Source organism: Spermophilus citellus, assembly GCF_964194105.1.
Source record: "Spermophilus citellus genome assembly, chromosome: 10".
NCBI lineage: Eukaryota > Metazoa > Chordata > Mammalia > Rodentia > Sciuridae > Spermophilus > Spermophilus citellus.
The window spans coordinates 25,764,878-25,779,706 of NC_138197.1; the positions used below are offsets into that span (position 1 = coordinate 25,764,878).

General features: G+C 39.2%; 2 protein-coding genes across 24 annotated transcripts in view; one reads left to right on the forward strand and one right to left on the reverse strand.

The window, feature by feature from the left end:
- WNK1 (WNK lysine deficient protein kinase 1) overlaps positions 1–12,846 on the forward strand; it is a 142,598-nt gene extending 129,752 nt beyond the window's left edge. For 7 of the 16 annotated variants that reach the window (XM_081311645.1, XM_081311637.1, XM_081311648.1 and 4 more), the window contains 6 exons: positions 1,223–1,425; positions 2,841–3,035; positions 3,894–3,986; positions 6,519–6,560; positions 9,343–9,530; positions 9,924–12,846. In XM_081311645.1, coding sequence (XP_081167771.1) covers positions 1,223–1,425; positions 2,841–3,035; positions 3,894–3,986; positions 6,519–6,560; positions 9,343–9,530; positions 9,924–10,241 — 1,039 coding nt within the window. In that variant the 3' untranslated portion in view covers positions 10,242–12,846. Of the gene's footprint in view, positions 1–1,222; positions 1,426–2,840; positions 3,036–3,893; positions 3,987–6,518; positions 6,561–8,406; positions 9,284–9,342; positions 9,531–9,923 lie in introns of those variants that run through there. The other 9 variants (XM_081311644.1, XM_081311650.1, XM_081311640.1 and 6 more) reach the window with 6 other exon arrangements.
- RAD52 (RAD52 homolog, DNA repair protein) overlaps positions 10,270–14,829 on the reverse strand; it is a 40,185-nt gene continuing 35,625 nt past the window's right edge. For all 8 annotated transcript variants that reach the window (XM_081311662.1, XM_081311658.1, XM_081311661.1 and 5 more), the window contains one exon: positions 10,270–14,802. In XM_081311662.1, coding sequence (XP_081167788.1) covers positions 14,741–14,802 — 62 coding nt within the window. In that variant the 3' untranslated portion in view covers positions 10,270–14,740. The remainder of the gene's footprint in view (positions 14,803–14,829) is intronic.

The window sequence follows — 14,829 nt, forward strand, 5'->3', positions numbered from 1 at the left end:
TTTTACATATCTTCAAAGTGATTACTACATATAAATAATGTCAGTGGCATGTCCCAGATTAACCATGAAGATGGCATTTTTTTCCATCACTTAAGAACACTATGTCATTATAGTTGACCTTTTATTTCTACCCATGCCTAATAGTCAATAACCATCACAGTGAAAGTGCCCCTCATTATTTGGGGGAATTCTGTCCCCACACAGTGATTAATTGCATCATCACTGTATGGTCAAAAGCAAGTCCTTAATCTTTGGCAAGCTTTGCTCAAGTTATAATGTTTCCCTTTAATGACAACATATATATGAGGTGGCCATGTTGAAACTAATTATTCTCGTTATATTTTTCATTACATTTTTTATGTCATTAGCACTTCTCATCACTGTTAACCATTCCTGGCTGTTTGTTTATATACCAAATGAACCTGGTAATGGCATTGAGAAGTATAATTATGTTGACAAGTTTTGTTAATTTTATTTTTCTCAAATTGGATCAGAATAGCAAATTCACCTGTCCTGTATATGGCCTCAGAAGTCAGGAAATGTTTTTTCCATAACACCTTATCAACTATTTGTGGTTGGCTAGTGTTATTGTGAGCTTTTTCGCTGCTGTGACTAAAAGACCTGACCAGAAAAATTTCAGGGAAGGAAAAGTTTATTTGGGGCCTCATGGTTTAGAGTTCTCAGTCCACGGACAGCTAGCTCCATTCCTCAGGGCTCAAGGTGAGACTGATCATCATAGCAGTGTGTGTGGCAGAAGGAAACAGCTCACATGGTGATCAGAAAGTAGAGAGAGATTCCACTTGCCAAATACAAATATATACCCCAAACAGTTCCCACCTCCTCCAGCCATACTCTAGCACTTCAGTTACCGCTCAGTTTATCCCCATTGGGGGGTGGGGGGTTTAATTCACTGATTGGATTAGGACTCCGGCAACCCAGTTCTTGCATTGTTTCCTCTGAATCTTCTTGCATTGTCTCACACATTGAGCTTTTGAGGGACACCTCACATCCAAACCATAATAGCTAGGAACTTGTGGGAATATGGCTTGGATAATGGAGACTAACAAGGTAGGTTAATGACAAACTAGAATCTCATGATGTAGTACATTTGGGGAAAGGGTTCATAACTAAATAAATACTTAATTGCAAATTTTAAAATACAATTCTTTTTTGAACGAAGATGGTTATAATATTTTGAATTATGTTTCATTATCTTTTGTAGACATCTTAAAGAGATTCAGGACCTGCAGAGTCGCCAGAAGCATGAAATTGAATCTTTATATACCAAATTGGGCAAGGTTCCCCCTGCTGTCATTATTCCCCCAGCTGCTCCCCTTTCAGGGAGAAGAAGGAGACCCACTAAAAGCAAAGGCAGTAAATCTAGTCGCAGCAGTTCCTTGGGAAATAAAAGCCCACAGCTTTCAGGTAAAAATAAAAAAACCTGGACCAAGTCAATCATCTTTGGTTTTTGTGTCCAGCTGAATATGTGATCTAGGAGTTTGGCAAAAGCCAATTCTTGCTTCCTTGACTTCTTAACTCCCTATACTTATTATCCTTTAAAAATCTGTAGAAGTAGTCTGGATGACTACAATGGCTTTTTCTATTGCAATGTTGCTGCTACTAATAGTCTTCATTTATAGTTGTTCTTGAGGATAAACACTTAACTTTGCCTGTTAACACAACACTCACATTTAACCAAACTTTTATGCATTTGGAAACAAATGTATTTTTCCCTATTTATTAAACCTCAGGTAGAATCTTCCTTTTAACGGATGAGTTGCATAATTACAAGTAGGATGAATGTGAATGGCATAGATATTTGAGTGTGTCTAAGTAGTAACATCCTTAATGCAGCATTTTATTTCATTTGTCTGTATTGAGATAAAGAATTTACTAGTGATTACAAAGGTGTTTAAATAATAATCTGTGATAATGTATCATGTCTACTTTAATTGGAATAGAGAGTTTTTATCCTCAATGAAAAGTATGTAGTGTTAACAGGTAATTAGCCACAAAGTTGGGGGGGAAATAAAAGGCTAAAATAAGTGTTTATTTCATATTTGCTCTCCAGGTCTAATTTAAGAAATTGGAGAGCAGCTGAAAATATCTTAGCAGCTTTCCATTCACTGGAAGCCTTCATAGATGCCTAAACCTTTTATTGAGCATATTAGGACCAATTTATACAACCCATTGGTAGAGATATTATAAGGGAGATTAGCTAATTTGGATTCTAACCCCAATTTTAACATACTTTTTGAATGGATTTCTACTCACCCAGTAACTAGGAAGCAGAAGTTAGTCAGATTTGAATAGAATTGACCTAGCAACTTAAAGCTACCTACCAAGAAAAATTTGAAATATCCATTCCTCTTTAGTCACCTACATCATTCTTTGATAACTCTTTGTAACTGATTTGATGTGTATTTATAAAAAAGTCTAAGCAGAGCCAACTAGTCAGTGGCTTGGCTGAATACTATAAACCCAGCAGCACCTCAGGAGGCTGAGGCAGGACAATTGCAAGGTCAAGGCCAGACTTGCCAACTTAATGAGACTCTATCTAATAAAAATAAAAAGGGCTGGGGATGTAGATCAGTGGTGGTTCAATCCCCGTACCACTTTAAAAAGAAAGTGGTACGGGGATTGATTTGTATAATGAGCCATCATTTTTTTTTCCTAGTAGGGAAAAAAAAAATGATTTACAGAAATGTAGAATGGAATCTTTAAGCATTTTGACCCATGATTAATCCTCAGTAGAACAAATTAAAGGAATAAATACATTGCCTATTGAGTGCATCAAGGAAACTTCACATGTGTCCTCAGCCCATTTGGTCTTTTGGCAGGTAACCTGTCTGGTCAGAGTGCAGCTTCAGTCTTGCACCCCCAGCAGACCCTTCACCCTCCTAGAAACATCGCAGAGACTGGGCAGAATCAGCTGTTACAACCTCTTAAGCCATCTCCCTCCAGTGATAACCTCTACTCGGCCTTCACCAGTGATGGTGCCATTTCAGTACCAAGCCTTTCTGCTCCAGGACAAGGTAAGGAAGAGATCAAAGCAAACATCATCTTCCAGAAACATTAAAATGAAGAAATTGCCATACCTGGGAGAAATGCCTAATGAGTAAATCTATTGGCACTAGCTGACCTGAACATGGTCTACATGTTATACACTGATGTATCTTTGGGCTCAGCAGAGAAGTTGAGTGATGATCAGAATCATTGAGTTCATTGCTCCCATTAGGTGAGCTATTTTCCAAGGATTACTGTGAAAAGTTACATCTACAGTCTTTATAAATAACTTATTTGTGTTTGGAATGTAGGCTTTACTGCTAGGCTGAGATATCCTGGACCAAATTCTAAGGAATTTTAGCAGTTTCTAAAAAACAATGTGTTTTCTTAGCTATTGTAGACTTTTTTAAGTATGGGAGTAACTAAGATGACTAGCCCTACTATTTAATTTTTCATCTATAATCTCTTCTTTCCAAATATAGTTTTGTTCATTAACAATTATTGCTCAAACCATTCCTGCAGAAGAAGGAGCTTTCAGTAACATTAGAATAAGAAGTGAAAAGAGTTGAATATCTGGGCAGAAAATAATGAAAAAAATAAAGATACATTGGCTTTACCACAACTTACTAGAAAATAGAGATTTGAGAGTTGCTAAGGAACACAAACTAGCTAACATTATTCCAACTGAGAAGAGCTTCAGTATTGTGCAAAAGGAGGGAACCGAGGCCTGATATTTCCTGTCTTACATATCTGACCTTCCCAGAAGCTTTGTTCTTCTCTGTGCCATCTTAGTGCTTTTCACCACTCAAGCCTCAAGTTTCTAACATCTTGTAGTTGTGTTCTGTCTCTTCTCCTCTCTCTGTTCTTCCGTTTTCCCCCTCTCACAGGCTGTGCGAAGTTTAACTGTGCATCTGAGCAGGTGACATTCAAACCTGGTGGCAGGAGGACCCGATTTCTGAGTACGCCCTGCTTGGCTCTTTGTGTGTAACACCTTTACTCCTTCCTTGTCCTTGTTTTTCTGCTGCTTGGATCTGATGTGTCACGCAGTCCATTTTCATTTGTCTCTTTGTGTATCATCTAGTCAGTGGCTTGGCTGAATACTATTGCCCTCAGAAGTTTGGGTCCCTGTGTTAATTATGGTAAAAGATGTAAAAATAATATTGGATTTCTATAGATGTCAAAATAACTCTCTAGAAGAATTGCTTCTTCCTAGATCCATGATAGATATGGATCCAGGATAGATAACATATCAAGACTTTATACTGGGTCATTGAGAGTAATGAAGACCACACCTAGTCATATTCAATATTGTCTCTCAGCCAGCCCCAGCATTAGGAGTGACAAAAAGGATCTTAACCACTGATGCGCTTAGGTCCTTGAAACAGATAAAAGTTTACCATATTTTCTATTCTTTTCAGAGTAGGCGGGAATCTTGTTTTCTCCTCATTAAGCCTAAACATCTACTAGTTGAAAAGATGGTAGAAGTTTCTTCATTGGATCCATTACTGCCCTCTTTCCCCATGAGATTAGTAGTTCAAAAGGGGGTTTACTGTGGTTATCCAAGATAAAGCATTTATTCTATTAATGACCAAAGCCCAGTACCTGCAAGTGAAAGCTGCCTTTTTAATCTGATTGCTGGGATTTCCTAGCCATATATATAATTAGTTGTTCAAGACAATACAGTGCCTTACATTTAAAAGCAAAGCACAGTAGCAAATCACCCATCTTCCCCATATGTGAAGAAGACAGTTCATATCTCCTGGGGCATATAAATCAGATAAGATCATAGACACAAAAATAAATGACTCTTGGGACATAGTCATGGTCCATGGTACTCTCTGATTAGCCAGTGCCTATCTAGCACTTAGTAAGTGATCAATAAATGTATATTAAAATAAAAATTTCACAAACAAAGCTCAACTTTAAATTTTTTTATTTTTATTTATTTTTCATTTATTTATTTATTTATTTTTGGTTAGAATTTGGATAACTATCTGTTAAGGCCTCAAACTTCTGGTGTGGTTATTGAAGTGCTTTTTAAATGCATGTGCTAAGGCCATCAGTGTTTGAGTATATGGTTCAGAGATCCTGGGCCTCTTCATGGTGGGAAGAATTTACACTCTCCTTTGTCCTCTGTAGTGACCAAATTTCAGAGTACATTGAAATTACATTTAATTTCCATTTCCCTCACTGTCACATTTGTAAATCTTTCTAGTTTCCCTATTCTTTTTCACCTGAGTTAATAATGAATTGGCTCTATTTAAGGTGATTTTTTTACCACCTTTCCCACGTGTTACTAGTCCAGAGATTTTTTAAAAAGAAGAGGGTGAAAGACATTACACAGCTTGGTAATTTTCCAAGCTTGTGTAATTTTAGAACATTCACATCAATATTTTTTCTGGTTAGACTAGCCTGGACAATGCCTATTAGCACCTTGACACTTGAATAAGCATTTAATTTGCATGTCCAGCTAGAAAGATGAAAGGACATTAGTAGTAGGAGATAAGTGTTTGAAATAAATTTGATTTGTCAGGCATATGATATACAGCCTGAAATGATTGAGATACATACACACACACACACACACACACACACACACACACACACACACGTTCCCTGTCTTTTGAGAGGGAAGAAAGAAAACAGACTTTTTTTCTGGAAGTATGAGATGATAAGTATCACTTTAATTCTGTTAGTTCTCATCAGACATTTAAAGGTAGGTGGTATCACACCCCTTTGTTCAAATAAAAGTGATTAGAAATATTAAATTTTTTCACTTCCCCTTTGGTCTAAATGAGAGGCCATACATCTTTGAAGGCACATCAGGATTCAGTATGTAAGCTTGCTGTACAAATCCTAAGAGGCAGACTTAAAAATATGGGGAAAAAACAGGTATCTGTAAGGAGCTGGGGGCCTTATTAGCTTGGGTTACATTATTCTGTACTCTCAAAATAATAGATAATGGTTTTGAAGCACGGCTTGGCTTAATGCTCTGTTTATGTTCAAAGGTTGCTTGTTTTCCACATATTTTTAAAGATTTTTCTGGAAGGGAAGGGGTTAGTGTGTTTATCTAGAATATAGAAATATAATAGCCAATTTAAATTAAAATTGTAACAGTGGTACTAATTTTATTGAGTGCTTTATAACAACCCAGCAGGAGAAACAAGAAGTGAGACAGTATCAGTGGAAACACTGCTTGAGTGTTTGAAATTCAAGCAGTGAGACCTTAGGTACTGGAGTTTCTCCCCTTACCCTTTGAAAAACAGAGATTGGATGTGGAAACTCAACACATTTCAACAGGCAACACGGTCTGTCAGATCACTGTGTGAAGGCTAACAGCCAGTTAGATAACATCCCATAGAATTTTGTCTATGTCAAGGCTACCAGGTCCCACCCATCTGTCTCCCCTCCTGCTCTCTCTTGCTGGGACTCTATATGCTGTTTGGAGAATCTAAAGATTTTACACTGATGTTTCTTTATCTTTAACACACTGCTCTCTCTTTGTGCTTCAGGGAAGATGGTGAAAAAAGTTTGTCCTTGCAACCAGCTCTGTAGTAATTATCTTTTCTGTTACTTTTGGTCCTTGATTGCAAAGCCTGTTATCCATGAGTTCTTTGAACTCTGAAGCTTCATAATTCCAGCTTCCCAACTTCCATCTATCTCTGCACCTTTTCTAATGTATTCTTTAACATGCTTAATTGCTAACTCCTGGCTATAATATCAGATTGAGAAACCACCTCATAGTCAATGCTCTCCCCATGTAAACCTAGCTCAATGACAGTCATGGATTGGTAGTGCCTGTTGATGTGCTTGGGGAGCTAGGGGTGCCTAGCTCCTGTAGGAAAGAGTCCTTTAGTTAGCAAGTAGGTACCAAGCACTGTTCTGCACCCTGTAGAGACTTAGCAGTTATCAAAGTGGACAGAGTCTATGCCCTCCTATTGTTTACATCGTGGTGGGAGACAGCTTCTAGATTAGTGCGGGAGAGAAATACTACTTTGGAGAGTTTGGCTTCTTAGACTGGGGTCTTTTCATATAAGTACAGATAATTCAGCAACCCAGCAGGCCACCTAGCAAGAGTTAACAAGAGAACTCTACTCTTGGGATACCAGGCAATAAGTTGTGAGTCCTAATGGGTTATGGTTCCTAAGATCTGGCAGCATGGAGGTAGGGGAGATGTTTTTTTTGGCAGGAAGGAATCAAAACATGAATTTGGGGAGGTTAAAGTTTATACCACTTTTTAGGGCTTTTCAGAAGGATTGAAAAAGTTTTCAAGGTGAGTTAGCATGTTCTCTAGAAGGTCTCTCTCTACTAGTCAGGTCTATGTTATAGTCAACCTTGCTTTTTTCCTAGGGGTGAATTTCTCATCAGAAAAGGATTTTTGTTTCCTTTTTTAACTGGAAGCCTATTTACAGAAGCCAAAGTAAAAAAGTTAACTGTATGGTTCGTACTCCTTCATGTCATAAGCCCCACTTTCAGAATCCAATACTGGGTAATACAGGTTAAAATGAAAAGTGAAATTTAGTTCTGAAGGGGCCTCACACTATCAAGAGCAGCTAGCATCAGACTAGAGAGGTGTGACTCCCAGCATGAGCTCTCTGTGGTTAAGCAGTGCTCACCTCCACTCAGCTTCTCATATTTGGCATTGAACAGCCCTGTTCATTCATGATGACTTCTGTTTGTTTCACTAAACAGTAGTCACCCTAAGCAGGATGCCAGTCCCCAATGCATGCTGTGTGCTTGCTGTCTGGATTTCTTTGTTATCATGATTGCCCGTCCTCATTGCCTGTACTTTCCGTTTCCCTCTGTCTCACATTTGCTGTTTGAGGAAAGCTTTTTCCTGTGCTTTTATACTTTTCCACTTGGGTTTCCTGTACTCCAGGGGAATCCACTCTTCCCCTTATATACCCTGTGTGCAATGACAATACTCTGTGGCTCCAGCGGCACTACGTGAACTGTCACTCACACTGCAGTAGTTCCATGTCTTGCCACGGTGGTAAGAAGCATGTGACCTTCCTCACTCTGCACCTTCACCTCAGAATTAACTGTTCCTCTAGTGTAGACATGCTTGTATGTGCCATTCCCTGAGTGGAAAGACGGCAAATTGACTTGAAACCAGCAATGGATTATAAAGGCTGTAAGTGGCAGTGTTGCTTCAGGTGTGCTGCTGTGCTCTGGTGTGCTGCTCTGTCCTTGAAAGCAGGAAAACGCATGAACTTATTTAGCCCCACTATTACTTGGGTTTCGTCAGGCCTACTGGCTCACAACTTATTTTAGTAGCTTTTATTTATTCTGCAGTAAATGTGAGATCTGTTAAGAAAGTGGGGGATGAGGAAAAAAAAATAAGACCATGACTCTTCTTTCCCTCTTCCCTAAAACTTGCCTCTTCGAATAAACCTTCAGTGTGCCCTCCAGCAGAGCCGAAATCAGGCAGGACACAGACTCCTTCTTCCTTTTTCATCAAACCATAGAAATAGAATTCCTTCATCATAACCCGAAAGCTTCCTCTACCCTCTGCACCCCTGCCTCAGCTGAACTGTCCTGTTGCTTCTACATGGGAGTGTTTGCTGCTCTGGGAAGAGGGGGAGAAGGTGTGAGAATCCTTGAACCAATTGAAACTGAGATCGTCTTCAGGAAAACATGTCTTCCTGAAGTTGATTCGGTCACCTCCCTTGCCTAATCTTTGTTCTTTACTCATAGAAAATTGAGAAGGGTTGAAGGCTTAACTCTTTCCAAGTTTATACTTACAAATTTATATTCGTGGGTCAAAGTGAAAAAAAAAATTTAACAGAGCATGCTACTTCTCTTAATACTACTTTCTATTAAAGAATGACTTAAAAATGTGGCAATATCCACATGATTTGAGAACCCATATTCTCCATAGCCAAGTACCCATCTCTGAACTTCTACCCCAACTTTAACCTGCCCAGTGCACAAGAAATCCTTCTTTTGCCCTGCATTCTGCAAACTTCCACAGCAGTGCTCCTTGTTGACCATATTATACTCTCACCCAGTGTGATGCTGGGAATAGAGCACTGGCAGAAAGTTCCAGTACTTTAAGATGCTTTGAAAGAGATTCCTGCCCTTCATACCTGCCATCTTCCTAAGTTGTTCAGACTTATCTGCAGTTACTGAAGAGAACCTGTTTTCATTACCCTTTAGTGCCAAAACAAATGCCTAAGTAAAACCTTGTAATCTTCCTTTCTTGCATGGCTTCCCAATTCCTGTCCCCATTCTGTGCTTGCCATTTATCATCCTGTGACATTTTCCCTCTTCCTGGAATTAATAATCTAGACTCTTTTTTTTAATGCTGCTATTGTCACTACTTTATAACTCCAGGAACCAGCAGCACAAACACTGTTGGGGGAACAGTGAACAGCCAAGCTGCCCAAGCTCAGCCTCCTGCCATGACATCCAGCAGGAAGGGCACCTTCACAGATGACCTGCACAAGCTGGTAGACAACTGGGCCCGAGATGCCATGAATCTTTCAGGCAGAAGAGGAAGCAAAGGACACATGAATTATGAGGTAAGGGCTTCTTTTTTTGTCATTTTCCTAATTTCTCACAGTACTACCTAACACAGATGAATCAGAGGTGATACAAACTACTAGGGCTAGTGTACCCTTTTATGCCACAACATTCCTTAGTAGCTCACTTAGAAAAACAAGATGAAAATCACCAAGTGCCCTTTTACTTTCCCTTCCCTGAATCCCTGACTCCTTATTGGTCAGCTCATTTTTTTTCTTCCCTTTTCCTTTAACATTCTAAACTACGTGAGCATGTGTACACACACCTTCCTCCTTCCAATAGGCAATGTATTTTCATTGCTCCTAGAATTGTATTATTAAACTGCCCATTTTACCCCTGGGGGTATTATACCCCCACCAGACTTTCAGCTTAAAGTTGTTTTTTGTTTTCAGGGCCCTGGAATGGCAAGAAAGTTTTCTGCACCTGGACAGCTTTGCATCTCCATGACCTCAAACCTGGGTGGCTCTGCCCCCATCTCTGCAGCATCAGCTACCTCTCTAGGTCACTTCACCAAGTCTATGTGCCCCCCACAGCAGTACGGTTTTCCAGCTGCCCCATTTGGCACTCAGTGGAGTGGGACGGGTGGCCCAGCACCACAGCCACTTGGCCAGTTCCAGCCTGTAGGAACTGCTTCCTTACAGAATTTCAACATCAGCAATTTGCAGAAATCCATCAGCAACCCCCCAGGTTCCAACCTGCGGACCACTTAGTGAGACCTAGAGACATTAATTGAGTAGATCTGGGGGCAGGAGATGGAATGCTGAAGGGAGGGTGGGGGGATGGGGAAGTAGCCTATATACTAACTACTAGTGCTGCATTTAACTGGTTATTTCTTGCCAGAAGGGAATGTTTGTAATACCGCTTTGAGCCCTCAGAATGGAGACTCTCCCTCCCTCTCCATTTATTGGAATGGGACAAGGAGAGAGCAACTTTCTTGTGAAGGGGCTGCTTCAGTCTATGCTTTCCTATTTATCTATACCCACCAGTGAGGCCTAGGGCTAGAAGAGAATCTTGTTATCAAGAAGCTACAAGAGAGCTCAATGTAAAGCCAGAGCCCATTTGTATCTGCAAGTGGGTACAGTTCTTAATTGTGGTACAAGCCCCAAATCCCTTACTCCCTCAAGAATTCAAACCATCAAACAATATAGGGTTCTCTCCTACTCTGCCCCCATCCCTGCTTTCCCCCCCTCCTCTTTTAGAACCCAGTGAAAAATACCAGGGGACTGGGGTTGCAACCCTTTCTTATAATAGGTCATTAGTGCTTTAAGCAAAAGATAATAGCAGCTTTGACTGCAGCATTAGCAATTAGGAAAAAAAAAAATACGTTCCCTGCGGACATGTAACTTTGCCATCAGTTTTGATGTGGAAACACTGTGATATATAAATGTTGTTGGACAACAGTAGTTTTAAGAGTAAAATATGAAAGGTTTAAAAAGTTCACACACAAAAACAGCTAGCTCTGTCCTTTACTTATTGAGACACTTTAACTTTTTCCTTTGTACTTCCATTGTATTAGATAAATAAATGTGAATGTAAAATTGTATAAATTACTGTACTTGAATACTTCTGTTCTCCCAGTATTGCTTGCTGGATATTTTAGTGCCTTGGACTTCTATTGCTTCTGCCATTAGCATCGACTTACCAGATCCCAGATCAACAAAGGGCATGTGGAAAGAACATTTAGGTCCATGTGACCCCAGCAGTGGATATGCCAAAGGGAAATTGAAAAGAGTATTTTTTTTTTAATCATTCAACAATTTTGTCTAAAGCAGGTGTAAGATAAGTAAGATGGGAAGTTGACATCAGTGGTTGAAAGCAGAAAGTTCTGTTTCAGTAATAGTGAGGGAGGGGTGTTACATCAAAATTGCACAATATAAAAGATTAAGGGAGGTGTGAGCTAAGAAAGAAAAAGAAAGGTTAATTAAAGGGGGAACACACTTGTTTCGAAGATACCTGACGCCTGGCCAGATTGTCGTAAATCTTACTTATTTGAGCTGGGCTTGAACAGATGAGACCTGGAAGAAATTAAACATAAGGAGAAGGGGATGGGTAGCTCGTTTTTTAAGGTGGGAAGAGTGGCAGATGGAAAAAGTTGCTCCAAGAAAAAACATTTGGACAGCTCTCTTCATGCACCTACACCTTGCATTTCTCAGCTTGGGGTACTCTTATTCTATGGAAAGCGGACCTACTTCTGACATAATAAGCATTGTAGGAAAGAATGCTTTATTTCTGTTTTCTCTATGATGATGTCCAAATGGTTGCAAGATCATAATCTGTCATGCCACCTATATTTCTACATTTATAACTAATATTCTCACATTGTTCATTTACATACTCCCCCTTCATAACTGCAACCAACCAGTATTATTTAATGCTATGCCTAGTTGTAATGGGCAGTTCTGTTACTTTCAGAACTTTCCAGAAATAAATACTGTTCTAATTGGCTATGTTTGGGATATTCTCAGAAGATGGGGAAAGAAACTAGGACTTTTTCTTGGGTGCTGCTTCTCTTGACTTAGTTGGGACATACCATATTTCCAACCTTTCACCCACCTCAATGGCACATCCCAGGAGTCTCCATGATAGGAAGAGCCTGGTAGCTATCCAGATCTTTTTTGTTCCATTTTGGCCCTGGTTCTGTTTCTTTATTAAGTTGGCCTAGGCCCCAGAGATACCAATGAGAGCTAAAGGTTTCAGGGAGATAGAAATGAAAAGGGCAGAGGTTCCAAGCCCTGCTGCAGAAGTGCTGACTTATTTTTCTGTTTAATTCTTGGGGAGAGGGTAAGAGTGAGAAAAAGACAGTGCCGAGTAAATGGGAAATGGACCGCTTGAAGTGAATGAAATGATACTTCTACCAGAGGAATGAGGGTGCCAAATGCAGCACATTGTTTTGTTATTTTTGGTTTAGCAATTTTGAGGTCTTTTCACTTATACACAAAAATAAGAACTGGTTTTATTTACTGTTGATTTTTTCCCCCTCCTGTGGATAAAATAACTGAAGCCTAGAGGAATGAACTAGTGCTACTGAACTGTTTAAATTATTTTTGTTAATAGTACCCTTCAAGTATCTTTTTCCATATTAAAAAGAACTTTCTGAACTATAAATGTTTTCCTTACATTATTTAACAATGTACACTGTTTAAAAAAACAAACTGAATTCAAACCTTGGGGGTTTCTCAGCAGCCGTTAATTGTACATTTTGCACTAACTCTGGGTGTTGCGCTTCTTGTAAGATTGCGCTTTGTGCTTCAGTTTGTTACCTTTGTAGACTTATTTAATGAAACCATTCAAATAAACCAAACTTGCTTTTGTTGAGCTGTGGGGTTTCATTTCCAGGAAGTGCCTTTTTCATGTTCTCATTGGCTCTGTTGTGCAGTTTACAACTGGATTCCCATCCCTCTGGAACTTCAGCAGTGATGTTGCCCTCAACTAAGATGCTGCAAGGAAAGTGGACTTTTTCTGAGGAAGACATTAAGGATCTCAAAATCAAAAGATGAATACACCAAATCCACGCAACACCAATAAGGCTTTTTAGAAGACAGGCAAATTCAGGCAGGCAGGCGCTGTCTCTTCATCTTCTAAAGGAACAGGAAAGGTCAGCAGCTGTCCAAGTACTTTCAAGACTCACTTGCCTCACATTGGGGCACCATTATCAGTGGTCTGGGATCCAAAAAGTAAGAAGTCACTACTTCAAGATTAGGCCCAGAATGCACTTTAAAAAGTAAAACTGCAAATGCATTATTTTGGGAAAACAATCATGAAACATCTAAATACTGTGAAAAATAAATTTTATTTTAAAGTGGATTACATCTCACATTTTTACAGCTACTAGTATTAAGTAAATTTGCTTTCTTGATCATTTCTACTCCCTACGTTTACGTCAAGTCTCTTGCTAGTCCAAAATACCACTATTCTGCTCCCCTTATTATAGCATCCGCATATCAGAAAATTCAGCCTTTGGCTCTTTGAAATTGGCTTATTTCACTTAGCATGATCACAGTTCCATCCATCCATTCATTCATTCTTTATGACTAATACCCCATGTGTATATGTACCACTTTCTTTATCCATTGAAGGACTTCCAAGTTGGCTCCATAGTTTAGCTATTGTGAATTGAGCACCAATTTGCAGTCCCACTAACAATGTATGAGAGTGCCTTTTTCCCCCACATCCTTGCCAACATTTGTTGTTGCTTGTGTTCAATCAAATGATTGCCATTCTGACTAGAGTGAGATGAAATCTCAGTGAAGTTTTGATTTGCATTTCCCTAAATACTAGAGATGTTGAACATTTTTTCATTTATTTGTTGATCCATTGGATTTCTTCTGTGAAGTGTCTATTCAGTTCCTTTGCCCATTTATTGATTGATCATGTTATTTGTTTGGTGTTAAGTTTTTTGAGCTCTTTATATATCCTGGAGATTAATGCTCTGAGGTGCATGTACCTTTTTCTTGATCTTCGATCATTATTTCTTTGATTAGTAAAGAATGTTGGTCTTAAAAGGATGCAGAATGTGCTGTCATGAACCCACAACTGAGAGATTTTATATTTATTCCCTCTTACCCATAATTTTGCTTTCCAAGGTTTTCAGATTAAACATCAGTCTAAATAATGTGATAAAATCATATGCTTTCCCTCCCAGGACATGAATCATACCTTTATCCAATATGTCCATGCTATATGTGTTATCTATGCATTAGTTATTCTTCTTAGTTATTAGATCAACTTGGGCATTGTTGCCATGCTTGTATCGAAGTTCAAGTAACCCTTATAAAATGTCCACAAAGTGTAAGAACAGGGATGCTGGCAATTTGGATATGTTATATATATGAGAGAAGCATGAAAGTACTTTTGGAGCATGGCCTCTACATTGCTGTATATTGAGGGCAGGTAGCCATTAGCGAGTCCTAAAATGTCTACCTTTATTAATATTAAATAGCTTAGGAGTAAAGAGGAAAAAGCCTGAGGAGTCAAAAGACGGGTATTTCATCTGTCCTTGACCTCCCTGCTGTAGCATGTGACAAGATTTTTCAAAGTGCTCAGCTTTCTCTGTAGTAGGCTTAACAGTCAAGTCTTCTGAAAAGGTTCAAAATGAATCAAGGTAATCCTTGGAAATCAAGTTCATTCCCCAGGAATGATGAATAATTTCAAGACCAAAAAGCAGTTTTCCAAAGTCCCTTTGTGACAGTCCAAGTAGGTCCTGAGTCATTTAAGATGGATCCAATTTCCTTTTCTTCATGTCCTGGCTCTTCCTATGAGATTCAGAGTTTCCTGTGGAAGATACAATGGCTTAAACAC